Source organism: Haemaphysalis longicornis, unplaced genomic scaffold (genome assembly GCF_048455015.1).
Source record: "Haemaphysalis longicornis isolate Haplotype H1 unplaced genomic scaffold, Haemaphysalis longicornis Haplotype H1 scaffold_197, whole genome shotgun sequence".
Taxonomy (NCBI): Eukaryota; Metazoa; Arthropoda; class Arachnida; order Ixodida; family Ixodidae; genus Haemaphysalis; species Haemaphysalis longicornis.
Window position 1 is genome coordinate 282,357 of NW_027526292.1, and position 17,853 is coordinate 300,209.

The 17,853-nt window shown below is 46.5% G+C and overlaps 1 protein-coding gene across 1 annotated transcript in view; it reads right to left on the bottom strand.

Moving 5' to 3' along the window:
• Nucleotides 1-17,853, bottom strand: part of LOC144166902 (cytochrome P450 3A29-like) — a 67,795-nt gene that overhangs the window by 39,484 nt on the left and 10,458 nt on the right. Inside the window, exons 3-7 of the mRNA XM_077696353.1 lie at nt 16,493-16,581; nt 14,698-14,843; nt 10,684-10,796; nt 1,970-2,111; nt 978-1,138 (exon numbers count right to left, since the gene is read on the bottom strand). Of these exons, the coding sequence (XP_077552479.1) occupies nt 978-1,138; nt 1,970-2,111; nt 10,684-10,796; nt 14,698-14,843; nt 16,493-16,581 (651 nt within the window). The remainder of the gene's footprint in view (nt 1-977; nt 1,139-1,969; nt 2,112-10,683; nt 10,797-14,697; nt 14,844-16,492; nt 16,582-17,853) is intronic.

The following is a 17,853-nucleotide window of genomic DNA, read 5'->3' on the forward strand; positions in this document are numbered from 1 at the left end:
CGTCGTTTTGAGGAAACACAGGAGCGCTTTTGTCGCCTTGTCCGCAGACGACGAAGGACAGTGGCCCGGGATTGTCTCCTCAGAGAACGGGCGCCGAGAGTCGAACTTTCGTAGAGTCGCAGAGAGCTGGCTGCGTTCGGATGAAAACCGTGGACAATCGCAAAGGACATGTCGCATGGTCTCTGGTGTGTCACAGACTTCGCACGCCTCACTGGCTGCCATTCCAATCAAATAGGAGTAAGCATTCCTGAATGCGACTCCAAGCCAGAGACGACAAAGAATGGTCGCATCAGATCGTGGGAGGCTTAATGGTAGGGGGCGCTGAAGATGGGGGTGCAGGGCATGAATACGAGCGCTCGTGAACTCTTGGGTGGCCCATTTGGATAGCGTGGTCTCCCAAGCAAGTTTGCGGAGATGGTCAGAAAGGAAGGTAGGGAGAAAGGAAGAGGCCGAACGTGAGGGGGAAAGGGTTATTGGTCAGAAAAGGAAGAGTAGTGTAGGACTAGGACTGGAAAGAAGTGTAAAAAGAAGGGCGGGAAAGGTAAATTGCATCGCTGGCAGGAAATGCGGTAGAAGAGACGACAGAGGGAGGGCGAATGGGATCTGGAAACAACGTGAATGGTAGGAAGGTCGACAAGAGGACGTTACCTCAAAGAATGGCTTAAACGATGCTGTATTTCGGGGAAGGGGTCCGTTGAGAAAGTGCGGTGTAAAAATGAAAAAAGCCTGGTTTCTGAGCAAAACAATTTTAGTATTCTTGCGCATTCATAGTGTTTAAAATTGATTTCTAAGATCTCAATGGTTTCACTGTTTTGCTTCTAATAAACTGTATTACCCTATTTCCGTCACCTCATCTCTCTCCCTCTTCACTGCTATCACACACAAATAAAACTCGAATGGTTTTGAAAGCTTTTGATCATTCGTTTTTAACTTTATTCCCGAGCGTCCGTAGTTGTAGGAATGGAGAATTTCCTTAGATGAGCGGTGACGCACTCGTCCACTTCTTTCCGGAGCGTGTCCTGCACGTCGGGATTCACAGCGAGCTCGTAGGCTGCGAAGGACACCGTCGACGAAGTGGTGTCTTGACCGGCCAGAAAGAACAATACGCACTGCGCCAGGGCCTCGTCTTCGGTCAGCCCTGCACACGCCGGCAGTACGACACCAAGTACGCAATTAAAAGACGCTGTAGCTATTCCTTTACAGGAGTGTTTAGGCCCTCTTTCCCTCGATTCATCCAAGCCCGTTACTGGTTAGTCTTTTCTCTTTTGCGTCACTTACCCACTGGGAATCAGAGAGTAAGCCAGGGGAGGTAGAAGAAAAGAGTGAAAGGAAGTGCAAAAGATCGGCGAAGCGAGTGGACACACCGACAATGGAGGAGGCCGCTAGCAACCCCCATTTTTAGGGGCGAAGCTTCTCTTGCTCGGGCCCTGTTCCGTTCCTCGTTGCTGCTGTATACGGCACGGCACAATTATGATGATTGTGGCAGGATCCCCCTAGGGATTGGCCAACCAAAGATTGGCCGAAGAGGACAAAACGTCCAACGCGTTCGTAGCTACCCAACAAGGAGAAGAGGAAGAAGAGGTTGTCGTTCGTCGCCTGTGAGCTCAAGACACGCACTGGGAGTACACGACACAAGACGCTCTGCAGAAGGCGACGGCCAAGGTGGCTAAAATGTCACACACCGAATTCGCCATGGAGATTCTTATCTTCCAAACAACCCCTACATAACCATCACAAACATTGACGTTGTCGACGGGTGGAAAGCTTGGCGTGTCGAGTCTTTATATGATGTGCGGGCGAATGTTTCACGGTTTTACCGATAAGCATTTTTGCTTCGCCCCTCTCATCATCATTCACTTCGTGGAGATGGCGGAATTTTTCCATTCTTTTCCTCCAAACGCACGTCACAGGCCCAGCTATTATAGGATTAATAAAATTTCTTTTATTACTGCTCTACTTCACCTCTTACCTCTAGTACAGGGCGTCGCATCCGGCTTTTCCACAGAACCAATGTCAAAGAGCTGACTCTCCATTTCGTTGGAAACTTCTGTGCTTGGCACGATGCCACCCTTCTGCGCTTCCATCATCAGCTGAAGGAAGTCCTCTTGGCGCTGGAGGAGAAAAAGGCGATACAACCGAATATACACAATGATCCGCACGCACTCCCTCCACGAAACGGTCTGCACAATTCCTAGTTCTTTTTTTTTGCCCCGAATGGCTGCATTTTTGGCACCTAGAAGAAGATTTCTAGCTAAAAAAACAACACTTCGGTGTCCTCACCTAAGTGCGATGTCGTTCATCGTCCTCGCAAGGTGAACAATGTGATCCCAACAAGAAAAAGTAGTGACTATGCCGACAATTTATAATCGATAGTCATCTCATTAAGCTTTAACTCCTACTTAAAAGTAGTGCGCTTTTAATGACGTCATAATTCCTACTTCTTGATCGTAAATAACCCCGAACTACGAAAAGTGACAAGTTCAAACTAAAAGCACAGCTGAATGCGTCCCTCCGGTGAACCTCGCACATTTTGCAGCTTCGAAACACCAGATGATCCTAAATGTGCACACCGAAATTGATGGCAATCTGTCGTGCACCATTGCACCATGTTGCATCCGCTGCATCATGTTCGTGCCATTAGGAAAAACCTGTGTAGCTAAACACGTAGACCATGAAACGGTCGGCTTTGATTAAACGTGGGCTACAGCATGGAATGTTTACATATTTATTTGCGACGTCGTGTTGACTAGCGTATGTATGTAGGTATGCATGAATGCGTGTATCTATGTACGTATGTACGTACGTCTGTACGCACGTATCTATGTACGTACGTGCATACGTCCGTATGCACGTACGTATGTATGTACGTATGTATGTACGTATGTATGTACGTATGCACGTATGTATGTACGTATGTATGTACGCATGCATGTACGCAAGTACGTACGTCTGTACCAGTGTTGCGAAATGGGCATCCCCATTCCATTCCAATTCCATTCCGAGGAATTAGAACCTTTCGTGATTCCATTCCTTTCAATTCCTCGGAATTACAGAATTTAGCCCATTCTCATTCCTTGAGTGGACGGGCAGTTCAATTCCATTCCTTCAATTCCTCAACGTAAAAACTGCCTCAGGCGCTCGAACGAGCTATCGAGGAACGCAACATGAATCTGACGTTTTCATACGCGTTGCAAACTGCAAAAAATTATGCAAAATATGCCACTTGTCACCGATTTGCGAGATGGTAGCAGCTTGGTTGCATATCTTGTGCACAACAACTACCCTTGTAATGCAAACATTTACCATCCCTTCCTAACGAAAGTAGAGAAAAGTGCAAAAGCTGAAAGTTCGCCCAAATGTCACTGAAAGTGCATCCAAGCAATCGCTAAACATTCAAACTCACTAATTACAAGCGAACAACGAACCCATGAGGCGATGTCTCGCGCACAAGTAAAGCATCTACGAACGACCTAAATGTGCACGGCTACGTGGTTTATGAGATAAAGATATACGGTTTGAACTCCGTCTTCAGGGTCGACGCGTGTGAAGCATTATTTAGAACTGTTCTTTCTTCGTGATTTTCAATTAAACCTTTTCACACACTGGAAGCGTGGTTTCAGAGATAGAGAGATAGGAAGACTTTATTTGCGGTCCCCAGTTTCACGCACACGCCGTGTGTCCAGAGATGTTATCAGAGCGTTTCGGTAGAGCAACTGGTATATGTGGAAATTATTTTTTTAACAGCATGCCATTGGCCCCACTAAGAAAGCTTTCGCTCTTAAAAGGAACAGTGTCACACTGTCCCTGTTTACATAATAAGTAGCTGGATCCCGCTACTCAATTTGGTGTTTGCATGTTAGCTTGTTTTAACGGTTTGTTTCTGCGGACGCGAGGGGAAGCAGCTATTACGTTTATGTCCGTTTCGTTGCACAATCTGTCACGTTCTGTCTTGCTATCTGCCTTGCGCACTGTCATACAAGCGTAATTAGTATGCTGTGGATAACTCACAGGAATGTCGCGCGGAGTTTTCTCACATGTACACGCATTCTCAATGCTTACTTGAATGAATTCAAGTGAATTTACAGCATTGAGCACTAATGCTGCTGTACCATGCGAGAGACCGCAAGGCAGCGTCAGAAAACACGGTTAACAATTTTGCATTCAGAGTAGGAAAGTCACCACCGCTTCCACGTTGACCTACATTTCGCTTGTTTATTGTCCTGGAACTACCTAAGCCCAATCCGTTCAATGCAGGGCGGTACTATTTATGACACCTAATTTACAATGCCAGAGCCATATCTTGAAGAGAGCCCTGGAAAAATAACCAGGTATGATCAGGCAGTTTGTTTTCGTGGACGTGCCTGCAATATGCACGAGGACCTGATCAAATTTTGAAATAAGACCTCCCTACCTGAATAGTGGCGATGCTCTAACTTTTAAACCGACGACTAAGGCTTCAGTAATCAAGTACGTTTGTACTCCAGGCGCAAAGGCCGCATGCACAGAAATACAGCAACCAAACCACGAACCAGTTTGGAACAACTGGAGGAGAAAGCCGCCCTTTCGGGTAGAAGCAAAGCATGGTGTCGCACGGCAGAGAGCTGTGAAAGCACTCGCAAACAGGGGTGCTGCTGGAGCCCGGAGCTGTTAGAAACAAACGCCTTTTGGCAGCGGTGTCTTGTGCATTGTAGTATTTAATATCTTATGCAACCGTATATCACAGATGCCCACTACCGTACCACAGCGTGGAGGTAGAAATCTCAGTAACACATCCGAAGCCGCTTCTTACACCTATAGCTGGTGCCGGGCTCGCAGGGCCCACACCCACAATTTCATTTTTGCTGCCTTGGTTTTTATTTGCTGGAGCCCCGGGGCCCCACTGCAACCGACGGACAGAGGGTCCACAGCTTGGCGCCGCATTCCACAGATATGCCTACAAGGTCGGCTTACAAGCTACAACGCTATTCAATGCACGCCATGCACAGAGGTTGGGAGGAGAACGCCAAGCAGACTCGTTGTTTTATGTTTAATGCACGCATAAACACCACGGCTTCGGATGAGTGCCGTTCGTATTACCCACCCCCTGCTTCTTGATGATATTCCCCGCCTGCTGGCCTGGCGACATGGCGCCTGCAACTGACACGCTGGTCTGCCATTGGCGCTACGGACAATTAGTTGCACAGAGAAAGCTATGCCTCAAAAAGCCTGCCACAGCACTAAGAGCCGACCTAACATCACCACCGGCCCGGTGGCCACACGCGCTTGAGCTGCTCGAAGTTCAGTTGCACCAGTTCTGCCTTAGGCTGCGCGGATTTGGTTACCCTGGGTGCCGGATATACGTTCTCGTTTTCGTCGCCGGTGCTCCATTGGAGATATACCGACGCAGTCGTCGCTACAGACTAATTAAGCAGCCGGACGGTGCCAGGGATGTTGACGCTGTCGTCTCAAAATCACTATTCCATTCCCATTCCATTCTTCCAGCCATTGTCCTCATTCCATTCCCATTCATTCCGTCACCTCAAAGATATGGAATGAATCCGGAATGATTCCAATTCCGGACGTGGTAACTCCCCAACACTGCTCTGTACGCATGTAGGCATGTACGTACGTATGTACGTACGTATGCACGTACGTATGCACGTACGTATGTACGCACGTGCGTACGCACGTATGTACGCATGTACGTACGTACGTACGTACGCATGTATGTACACTTGTACGTACGTACGTACTTTGTATGTACGCATGTATGTACGTATGTATGGACGTATGTGTGTTTGTACGTACGTACGTACGTATGTTTGTATGTATGTATGTACGTACGTATGTACGTATGTATGTATCTATGTACGTACGTATGTATTTATGTATGTATGTACAGTGGTGAGCTCGCTTAGGGTGAACGCGGGAACGCCTGGCCGCCAGTATATCAGAGCCGCCTACTGTGGGCTGCACGAAGCATCACTCATGCGCTGTGCGTGTGGAGGCAGAATTTACTTTCAACGCGCGCATCGCGTCTTCGGAGTGTCTTCTCGTGTTCTGCTATATTGCGCATCGTCTGCTAATGGTGTTTCACTTTGATCCTAGAATCCTCAGTCCTTGTATGAACATGCCTAATAAACACCCCAAAGGTGCTTTTCCATCGTAAATTGAATCCAGGATGTAGTGCCCAAGCTCACTTTAAGCTCTCATTTTATTTCCAATAAACATCCTGCTTATGCGTTCCTTCGGTTTCCGTGGCAATCACTTACAGACAATAAAGTTCTGTTAAAACGACCGTCATCTTTTTATCGAGTCTGCTAGAAGCAAGTTGGCGAGTTGCGATGTGACTAACTGATTGCATTGCATCAAGCTGATGAAGCAATAACAGCTTCCTGAAAAATATTTTTCTTGGGCATTCTAGTCTCCAGTTATTTATACAGCGGCGATTGCTCCGCCGCTATATGCAAGATAACGTTAGCAGATGGCGTTCAGACGCTCCGATGACGCAATGCGCGAGCTGAAAGCATAGCCTCGCTCGACACACACAGCGCATGCGTGCTGCTTCACGCATCCAAGGGTAGGCTGGTCTGGTTGTACCAGCGGCCACGCGCTCCCGTGTTCACCCTAAGCGAGCTCACTGCTGTACGTATGTACGTATAAAAATGTACGTATGCACGTATGCATGCACTATTACGAGCAATATGAAAGGGAACACAGAAACGCGTGGCAAACAGCCTCGAAACAGACTCGGAGCGATAGCGGATGGCGCTGTGAAAACCAACGCGGGAAAGGGGGGCGCTCTTCCACAACTGTTAGCACACCCACCGCGCTGGCATTTCTACAAAGCAGCAGCTTACGTCATTTTGCCGATAATATGGTATCGTCCGACAGCTGATAAGACGCACGGCGAGAATGCGAACAGTTGTTAGAACAGCCTCCCCCTTCCCACTTTGTTCCCGTCGGCTGCCGCTGGTGGTTGTGCTTTGCGACGGGAAAAGGAAAGGAAATTCACTGGGGATATTTTGAGCTCGGCAGGAAGCTCACCTGCGTACAACCCACAGCAGGGGAAGGGAAGTAGACGGGGAGTGATAGGATAAAGTAGAAAGAGAGAGAGAGAGAGAGACAGAGAGAGAGAGAGAGAGAGAAATAGAGAGAGAGGAAGGGAGATAAAAGTGTAAAGAGAGCTGTCAGCTGCGTATCACTCATAGTTGGGTCTGAGGGTATTTTCTACGCGTTCCTCTTTTCCCTTTCATATTGCTCATAATAGTACGTATGCACGCACGCTTGTATGTATGTATGTATGTATGTATGTATGTATGTATGTATGTATGTATGTATGTATGTATGTATGTATGTATGTATGTATGTATGTATGTACGCATGCACGCACGCTTGTATGTATGTATGCATGTATGTAAGCACGCACGCTTGTATGTATGTATGTATGTATGTATGTATGTATGCACGCACGCTTGTATGTATGTATGTATGTATGTATGTACGCACGCACGGTTGTTTGTATATATGTACGTATGTATGTATGTACGCATGTATTTATATGTGTACGCATGTATGTAGGTATGTATGTGTCGGGACCGTAAGAAGCGTCGTTGTACCAGACGTCGGTGCCCTTCTAACTCACGCGTACGGCCTCAAAGGTTCGTGTGCCCATAGAGCGCCCCGTCAACGTCTCCCAAATAAAATTAAAGCCGTTCCACTCAATGTGGAAGGTGTCGGAAGTGCAGAGCAGTGATTCGCCATAATGAGCTGTACCGCCGTTATCCGCTTACTGCTACCACCCCATGCAATTCAAATTTCCCGCCTTCGCAGTGCTCTCCCGCCCCCTGTTTGAAACTGCGCCAGCGGGAATTCTGTTCTCTTTGTGCTTTTGTGCCCGCACGTGCCGGTGTTGCACTGCCACATTTTGTGTTTATCGTAAAAAAAAACAACCCAACGGGCGTCCTTAACTAAAGGAACGCGGGCGCTGCCGGTAAATTACGTATAGTTTCCCTCAAACGTAACTATAGTTTTCTTTGCGCTAAACAATGGGAAGATGTATGACAAGCTCCAGCGTTTCACGAGTTTAGAACGCTTATGAATATATAAACCGCTTGGCTTTCGAAGCCTCTGGGGTACGCCGCGAACAACAGCGTTACTTGGATTGGATTGGCTACACTAGCTGAGGTTGACCGGTTTCGCGTAGCTCCTGGAGAGCCGTGCTGCGCACGCACGAGGATTGGATTGGATTGGATTGGATTGGATTGCATTGCATTGCATTGCATTGCATTGCATTGGCTTGGCTTGGCTTGGCTTGGCTTGGATGATAAGCAGCAGTGAGCATGGTAATCAGCTAATCCTAGACAACCAAGAAAGCTAAGGATAACCAGCTGAACCTTACTTAGCTCACGCTACGTATATCCTAGCATAGCCGCTTGGCTTTCGAAGCCTCTGGGGTACGCCTCGGCGAAGGGACCGTGACAGGCTACACCGTAACGCCGTGGCGATATGCTTGGTTCCAGCGAGCGAGCTAGGATGACAAGGCCAGCGCCTAAAGTTCTGTGCACTGAAAAGGGAGCGAACCCGTTTAGTTAACCTGGATCGGGCTCCCACTGTAGGAGTGAATCGAGCTCCTCAATTTAACACGTGTGAAAGACGCATACACTGTTTCATATACCACAAGATTCTCAAATGAGTAATGCTGCATTCAGGGATATTTTCGGCCCCTCTTGCTACTTTTTACATCTGCAGCCCACATTCATGTATCACAACCCAGTGCACTCAGGTTAGCTTCAATCTTAGGTGAACATGAACGCTTATGACACCTGACACTTACAACGCCGATGCAGGACCGGCTTTATAGATAGCGACTTTCCCATGCGCGTGGATTCCGCGTGCTGAATTTTTATTGATTTTTTAGTTCTTTCCGACGCCACTGCACCGGCTGGCGCTGCGTTTTATTCCCATTTTTCCGCTGTGTACGCCATTGCTCAGCCTGCCATGGTTATTTTGTCTTTCTCTTGGTCTGTTGTGGCCAGTCTTTGCCGATTCACACTGGGGGAACAGCCCACCTCCTGTGGGCTCCACGGTGTGCGCAAATAAGACTTTTTTTACGCGAAATTGTTACTTGTCTAGGCTGATGAAACCACGCACGCGGCCGGCGTGACCTGAACGCGCACCCACCCAAATGTGGCCTGCAAAAAACTGTCCACAGCTGCTAACTCTTTGGTAACGTGTTCCATGGCGGTCCACGCCTTTGATAGTGCACGTACACCCGAAAGAATTAAACGCACCAAAAAGTACTCAGAACATTTTATTCTATAGCAGGGAACAGAAAAAATAAGCCGGAAGAAGCACCTTGCGCGCACTGTTTCATATAGTTCATCAAGCTAAAAAGGAAAAAACAAAGAAACACCCAGTGCGCGGCCAATTCCCATTGCCTTACAAGGCATAGCACGGGTATAACAAGAAGAAAAAAAAACAGCGTACGTCAGAAATTTCTCCCGCAGTCTTGGTTGGCCTTCAGCGTACGTGGAGGCCGTATAGCAGCAGCAGTAAAAGTGATTCCTCAAAACGTAGCTGCAGGGTATAGTCGACTTAGGCAGCAGGCTGGGCAACAAACCTAGCCAAAAAAAAACGCGTTTGCGAAAGAATATGCGGAAAAATCTTCCAATATTTTCAGCGTACTTTCAGATATCCTCGGCGATTGTATTTGTTGCGTACAGCTGAGCAAGCCCGGCAGGTGCACGGTAGAGGCAATTAGTTTCCACCAGACACCGCCACTCGATCTCCCCGGAGGGAGGGGAGAAGGAGGGTTACCAAGCAGCCGCGCACCAGGTCCCATCGCTTCGGTGCGGAGACAGTTGCTCCAAAACACATTCCGAAGATAACTGCGGTTTTAACAGCAAGCATCGACGGACATGGTTGCCATACCCAAGTTTGCCATTTGTTGGGCTTGTAAGGCGCCCCGATGGAGCTCCTACAATCGTGAAGCCCAAGTTACGGGGAAAACGCCGCAGTCGCTGAAAAAGTTGCCGTGGATTGCTGCTCCCTTCGCTGGAGCAACGTTAAGTTTTCCCGCAAGAATGACTGCGCTTCTACGCAAAGAACGGCCCTGTTGTCGTGTTTATACAACTTCCAGTCTTCCCCGTAAATTTTTGAACGTGCTTAGACGTGTTTCCCGTCGGGAATAAAGCTCCTCGACGTAGAGCGAAAGTCGACGAAGTTTCCGCATGTCTAAATAAACAAAAAAAGCTCGAAAATAAAGAACGCCACTCGAGCAGCGGCTTCTGGTAGCAGTGTGGTTTAGTAGTGTTTGTTGATGTTTGCATCGCTAAGAAACGGTTCTAGACTTAACCATGAATCCTCGCTGCTGGCCGGTATTATAGGTAGTGATCGGTACAATCGGCATTTATTGGTACGACCGCTCCTCTTTATGCGAGAAGTCGCAGGGCCCACTGCGAGCGAAGCTAAGCTGGCAAGTGTGGGGATTGAACTTAGAGCCACCTGACGGTGCGCGCCGTCCCTACACGGCGATTTTTTGGCACGCTGGCTCCCATTGTCGCCTGCTGCGATGGGCAGGTCGCTATCCATAACGCCGGTCGTGCGCCGGTGTGGCTTAAAAATGCCTCAGGGCACGTTGTGCGCATCGAAAAAACAATAATTAAGTTTCGTAGCAGAAACAGGCTAATTGAAAAAACCGACCTGTTGTCCTTGTCTTTCTCCAATAATTTTCTGGCAGACCTTTTTGAAGTAGATGAAGGAGTCATCGTTCAGTACTTTGAGCTGCAACGCTCTCACCACACCAGGAAACAACACTGCGAGCAAAAAATAAACAAGCTTTACCCGTTCACTTTGAAAACAGCAAGAACGTTCGTAAGATCTTAGCCACGTACAAATTCGTAATGCCAAGTATATTGCTGTGCTTTTTCTAAGTCAAACAATACGGATACTTAGTGTTGCATAAGAATAAAAGCACGTTTGAGAAAAAGCTCAAATTGAACTAGTCGGTCGTGCATTTATGGACACCTACCTGAAAGTAGTAAAGGGTGCTTGGAAAGCTATTGTATTCAATAACGTCAAATATTCTTATATTCGTGTTTGTTTTTGTTTAAACTAGTCACAAAAAACTGATAAGCAAGCAATCAGCCAATGATTTGCGGGTAATAAAGGCACTTCGCGTACCGCCGGTGCAATCGCCTCTCTCTAGGCACTACGAAAGTGTACCGCCAGCCATATCTTGTTAACTAAATAAACCTATCTTGTAAGTAAACCTATCTTGCTAAACAATCCCGCATCTTGTTGACTAGTAATTCGAGAGTGTCCCTATGAAGGTGTTGGACCATAGTGCGAGCTCTATTACTTTCGCGTGGCGCCGAAGACTAACACGCGCCAAGGAACAACTACGAGCTCTGGCATATTGTATTTAGAGGTGTATTATTGGACAGGCCGTTTTATCTAGTATATCTGCACTGGTTGCATGGATTACTGTTTCATCGTATCACCCATTGAGTCCGGGCAGTGGGCAGACCTAGACACACGTGAGCGTGTTGCGTGAGTGCATGTGGCTGGTCACAAGAGCGTTACTGTAGTACGTCGCATGCTATTGTACTTTAGTTAAATGGCGCGTTTGTTTAGCCATTTCAATATTACTTGGAAGTTATCGCTTTCTTAAGGTTAGTGCGGCCTTTTTATCGGATGGAACAGTAATTACGCAGCCAGTTGCGTAGCCAATTTTGTTATACAAGCTTTGTGCTGTGCGGTAATGTACTGATTGCTTTCTGGTTCCTAGACAAACGCTGGACAAAAAAAAAAGAAGTGTTCTATCAAGCGATGCCATATATCGTTGGGCACAGACATGTTTCTTTGCGCGTATTTAGGTCACCCTTTAATCAGGAGATCCAACTGTAGCTGAACAATAACAGAAACACGGAACAGAACCGGTGATTTTGCCGCACCTGAACCAGAACTTGACCGGTTACTTTTTTGAGCTCGCTAAACCCAAACTGGAACTGAACAGACAGAAGAAATTACGGTTATCGGTCCACGAGAACACGATCACAACATACGTTCTTGAAAAAGCTTGGCCAACGTTCTTCGAGCCTTCCCTCTTTTACGTACAATTAACTTCGTAATGACTCATGAACTTGTTCCCTTTCAGATCAGTTACAACACAATTAACGCTCATTTCTTTCTAACAACAAGGAAAAAGGGATGTGCGCCAATATTTCGCAGTACAGCAGACTCTCGATAAACGAAACTTCAAGGGACCTAAAAAATGGTTCTGTTTAACAGGAGTTCCGTTTACTGAGATAGATGTGTGAAAATGCACATTTATGTGCGTAGACACTCTTTAACACCATTTCATGGAACTTTAAGCACTAGAGGACGAATGTATCAGATGGTTTTTCAGAAAACAAGAAAAGTACAAGAGGGTTAGGAACATCATTCACAAAGTTGATTGGCAGTAATGAGTAGTCGTGTACTAGTGAATGCATCCATTGTTTTTGTTTGGGTCCTTGCAACTGCATGTTCACGGAAGCTAGAAGCCTTACTTCGCGCGTGCTTACGAGCCACCGAATTCAAAATACCGAAAAGCGGTAATGAAGCGCGGATAGCACGACGATGGCACAAGCGAGGCTGCAGGAGCTGAACCCTGTAACCTCGGCGTCTTGAATCTAGACCGAACGACTGGAACAAGAACTGCGACGTTGCATTCGTTACGCTAACATGGCTAACCACTACGAGGCCAACGAGGCTAAAAAAACACGGAGGAAGAAAAAAAAAACAAAAACGAAACAGCCGGAACCGTAAAAAGCTGATTCTCATGCCAATGGATTTCACGAAAAGTTCCATTTCTGGTTCCCTTTATGCAGTGACGCGGAAATTGCAGTTCCGATTACCGAGGGTTTTTTTACGTTATATGAACACAATACCAACCAACTCACACGCTACTGTTCCGTTTAAGCGGCAATTCCGTTTAAGCGATTTTTGTTTGTCGAGATTCTACCGTAGTATGATGCAGGCTGTTCGCGCGGGATGAGCAGCTAGGAGGAAACCTCCCGCCAGCCGGCAGTCGGTGTGAACATCGACTTTGCCTTTCCCTCGCTGCGATAAGCCTGGTGCAATAAGGCTGCAATACTTCTGCACTTCTCAATTCCAAAGGCTCACAGCCCAATCGCACCTACTTCTTGCATTTCATAACCGCTTAAAAGACCACACTCCCGAAGTGTCGATACTTGGCAAGTGTGACCCACCCGGATGGCTCCGAGATTAGGCCGTTCGCTGCTTAGCAGAGGAACGTAGGTTCGATCTTCGTTCCCGCTGGCCGTTTTTCTGATGAAGGCGAAAAACGAAACTACCTGTTCGGTGAGATTGCGACAAAGGAGGAAGATCCCCTTGTCGTATAAACTACTCATTAGCTCTCCAATACACGGTGTGCCTCGTAGCGAAGCGCTTAACGTGTAGCTTACGGAATTAAAATAGTGTACGGCACAAAGAAAAGGAGAGCGTGTACACTGTCGACTATAAACTCATGCTCAGCAAGGTTGTAGAGCCCTCTGTCTGATAGACCAGCAACCCGGACGAAAGCTCAGACGGCTACATTACTGCTTTCAACGCTCCATCTTTTAAAACACCACCATGTTTGGACACAGCCTATGTATAGGGGCAGATATCCGCGGTTCCGCCACTCACCGTCTTTACCATAGCCTAATGCGCCCCCTATACGTCTATAACACCATTCCTAGTCATGATAATACTGTCAAAGTCAATTCCTGTTGTTGTACCGCGTATATAAGATTTCCCTCAGCTGTTGTCGTAACTGAGCTTGCAGCCTTCATGCGGGGCCTTTGATGTGGCAGCTCGTTGTCTGCGCTCCTCCAATGCGACACATCACTACGGGCAATTATATAGCCTCCATGAACGCACGGACTGGTGCATTTATACGTTCAACGAACGTTGGTCCCATAACATGCGTTTTCGCTAAAACGTTCATACTCGTTACAAAGTTCCTCTGCCTTCTGAAATCACTCTGCACTGTAAAACCCACCGGCACTCGTCAGGGGGGCTGCACTTTAACCTTGCCCTTCTTTCTAAATTCAGCCATTTCTGTAATAACACTATACTTACTGTAGGATTGTGCAGAGCGCTGTAATTTTGTTTTTGTTGAACCGAAGTGTGCCGTTTCTGCTGCAACGCCACGGTCGCACGTTCAATAATCTGCTTTGCTATCACGCAACAGTGGAGGCTTAAGAAAACGCGATGTTCGAATTCACTTTCAGCCAAAGTGCTGCCGCGGGCCAACTTTTCACAAAGGTTTCATTGCATAGATTTTATATCAACGCTGCTCCCATCTCAATGCGTGCCTAGCTTAGTAAAGGCCAGGGGGCTTTCGAACGTTTTTCAGAGCCGCAAAGAAAAAACTCAGGGGTGAACACAAAACAATTGGGCCTAATCACAGAAATCATTGCCTGTGTTAACAAGGTGTAGATGTCAGCAATATCGCGTGTTTCTTTAATAAAAACGTGTTGCGGTGATAGTGGCTTGGGAATGTACACTCTGACGAATTCATTATGCTAAGTCACATGCATTCACAATCATATTACCCGTCCGTTTTTGTTTTTTTCTGGCCATGTTGTTCAGTGGCCCTGCTTTACGAAGAAGATCCGTGCAGTATATAAGTGGCTTCTGAGCAAAATGGTATTAAGAAAGACGTACTTGCGAAAAGAATCTTTGGTGTGACAGAAATCGAGAATGCCTTTCGAGCCTCAGTCACAAATTTGTTGGTGGCGTCCGTGTGTGAATCGAGTGTTGTGCCAAAAGCGCATCTCGCGATCACGTCCAGGGAGTAGTGACCGTAAAACCTGAAAATATTCGGCCTCTTCGAGCAGCTCATCGCTTATACAAACAACATGGAGGGAAATCAGGTTGTGTTGTCATGCTCCATCTTGGATATTTTATTTAGTTTTTTTATTTATTTCGACATACCGGCAACATTCCTTTTTAGAATTACGGCTCGCAGTTTGGGCTGACATACTGATTTTGAATGCATAGTTAGAAACCGTTCGTTTTTACGGTTGTACAGGAAAAGAGAAGTGGAACATGGTAATTGAAAATCACAGCTATCGCTGAGCGGCAAGGGGCAAAAAAGGAGAAGGAATAAGCCAAGTAAAGTAAACGAAAGAAGAAGGTGAACTAAAATTGCCCATCAAGCGAGAAATGTTCTCCTTTACGAAACAATAGCAACACTTCTGGGGCAACTCTCCACGCAACACTGCATATGAACAAGTGCGTTTAAAGCGACCACGAAGATAGAACTTTAAACGAAGTGGCCTTTAGTAACTCAAGCATTTCTATTGCCACCCTGAAACACGTTATCGCCGAATAAAACGATAAAGTATATCAAAAACTTTACAAGTTCACGCTACAAACGTAAGCACTGGCGTAAGAGGAGAACTACCAGAAACATAGTCATCAGTGGCATCTATGTTAAGGTTCAAGTGGTACGATCAACCAGAGCTAGAAGCACCACTTTAATCGCTTCATGGCGGTGGATTTGTTCGTTGGTCAGCGGCCGCCAATCGCACGAGTGGTTCCCAGTGACGTCATGAGGCTGGCGAGACAGTTGCGCGGGAGTCCCACTGCATCACATGTTTTCCATAATATTTATATCAGTTGTTGGAAGTTTGCGTTGACATTGTTATTGTTATTGAGACAAGTAAGTCATGCGGATGAACCAGACCTCTATTTTCTGTTCATGGTACCTTGAAGTGGAGAATTAAAATAGGATATATCAATAGCAAGCTTACTTTCAAATTCCAACGATTTTGAAATTCCAGCTTTCTTCCGCGCCGTATTCTATACAACTTACACTAGTATTTACGCATTGTTTTTTGTTTCAAGGAGCGATTTTCAACCACTGCCAGAAATTCTTCTGCTAACTTGAAGTTAGCAGCCAAAGTATTAACTCTGTTATATTCTGTTACCGTTTGGGAAGAAGGCATTAAGAAAGCGATCAGAGCGATAAATGTCAGCTTTCACTACTTGGGCATGGTTATAGCGATTTGGTCTTGTTTGCGCGAGTTAGGCCCATTGCAGTATCAGGTTTATATGAATATGAATTTTGTTGTGCACGAATCGTGAACGGGCACTTTCTACTCGTTTTTGTAATGAATGTCGGTACCAACGCTTTAAGTGGCTGCGCAGTCGGAACTACTTTCCTCGAGCTTGCTATTCTATAGACTGGAAACGGCAACCGAACAACGTAAAGAGGTTTTTTTTGTAAGACTTCCGAAAAGCCACTCGCCGTGTATAATACCGGCTTATGGCTACGACATGGGCCTAAGAATACAATGACACATTTATCGAGAAACGGTTTCAGGCCTATTCGGGGCCTTAAGCCGGGGCGACAGGACCAAAAGTGCGATCAATAACCAATGCAGCCAATAATTTCCAGAGAAGCCGTAACTGCCACTAGCCTCTTCAAATCTCCAGCACGACGGCTGATACTCACTGCTTGATATCAATGTTGGCTTCTTTTTCGGCGGCAAGTTTGAGGTGGTCGCACGTCACTTTCGCGCAGTCTTGAATTAGGCCATTCATCTGCGAAAACCAACTTGAGGTTAACTACCTCAAAAACGCCAGAACTCTCTGCTGTTCCCTTGCCTTCGATAGCATTGCAGATAGTTGATAACAGGGGGCTAGCACATCCTCGTACTACTGGCAACATAACTTTGTGGACAACAAAGTGCACTGCTTGGCTAGCTGGTAGTTCATTTAAAAATAGCTAAAGCGCAAATAGAAAAAAAGGACATAAACAGACGACCGGACGAACGCTGACTTGCAACTAAATTTGATAAGAGAAACCTTACGCATTTTAATACGCACTCTTCGTATTAACACCAGGGAAAAGTTAAAGACAAAACAGGAACAACGAAAAAACACCGACAACAAAGGACCCCTGATAGCACACCAGCACAGCAGCACGCATTCACGCACTTGGCACAACCTACGTGGATGCGTGTTAAATATTTATACTTATTAGAATCTCATGAAATTCAGTTCGAAGGCAGCGATCGTCCCGCCGTCTATCTATGTCCTTCTTTCTCTTCTCACTGTAGCTGGTTTTAAAATTTGTAGACAACGCAGTAAAATTGCCACCGGTTATATGCTCCTGTCACAGTCCGTGATATGTGTGTAGATTATGTCATCGGACATATTAAATGTAACAGTAACATCATATTAGCAGGACTGGTTCTGGAATTAGGATTATTATCATTCCGTCTTCACTTGTCAACGTTATGCGGACACATAAACGGGAAATATCAGCCATTGGAATGCTGTGTAATTAAAATATCCTTTAAATTATATAAGTAGGTTGGAGCTAAACTCTCCAATCAATCATTATTTCCTCTCTCTCTCTCTTTCTCTCTCTCTCTCTCTCTCCCTCTTTACGGGTCCCCAAGCTTTTGGCCGGGTGGATACAATCCAGGGCCAGACAGACGGAAAGTCAGACAGACATAAATTTTCGCGTTCGAGTAGCCCAAGGAAGACTATCTTCTTTTATAAGGTCTTCTAACCCGCACAATGCGTGCCGCGTGGCAGGCGTAATTTGTCGGCTGCCAATTTTCGGACCACTCACTGCGCCCTACGCTCATATAGGCTTATTTCCTCTCCCGGACACAAGAGTCAAAACACGGGAAAGGAGACTTGCCGTAAAGGCTTGTTTTCCAGATCGCGTGAGGTCCAAGCCTCGACGCAGCCGGAATGGCCAAAATTCAATACGAAGTCGCCCGCCATGAGACAACGCGCCCGGACGCTTGCAAGCACAACGCATTGCAATTGGTGCGGCGCGAGTCCGCGTCCGCATGTCTG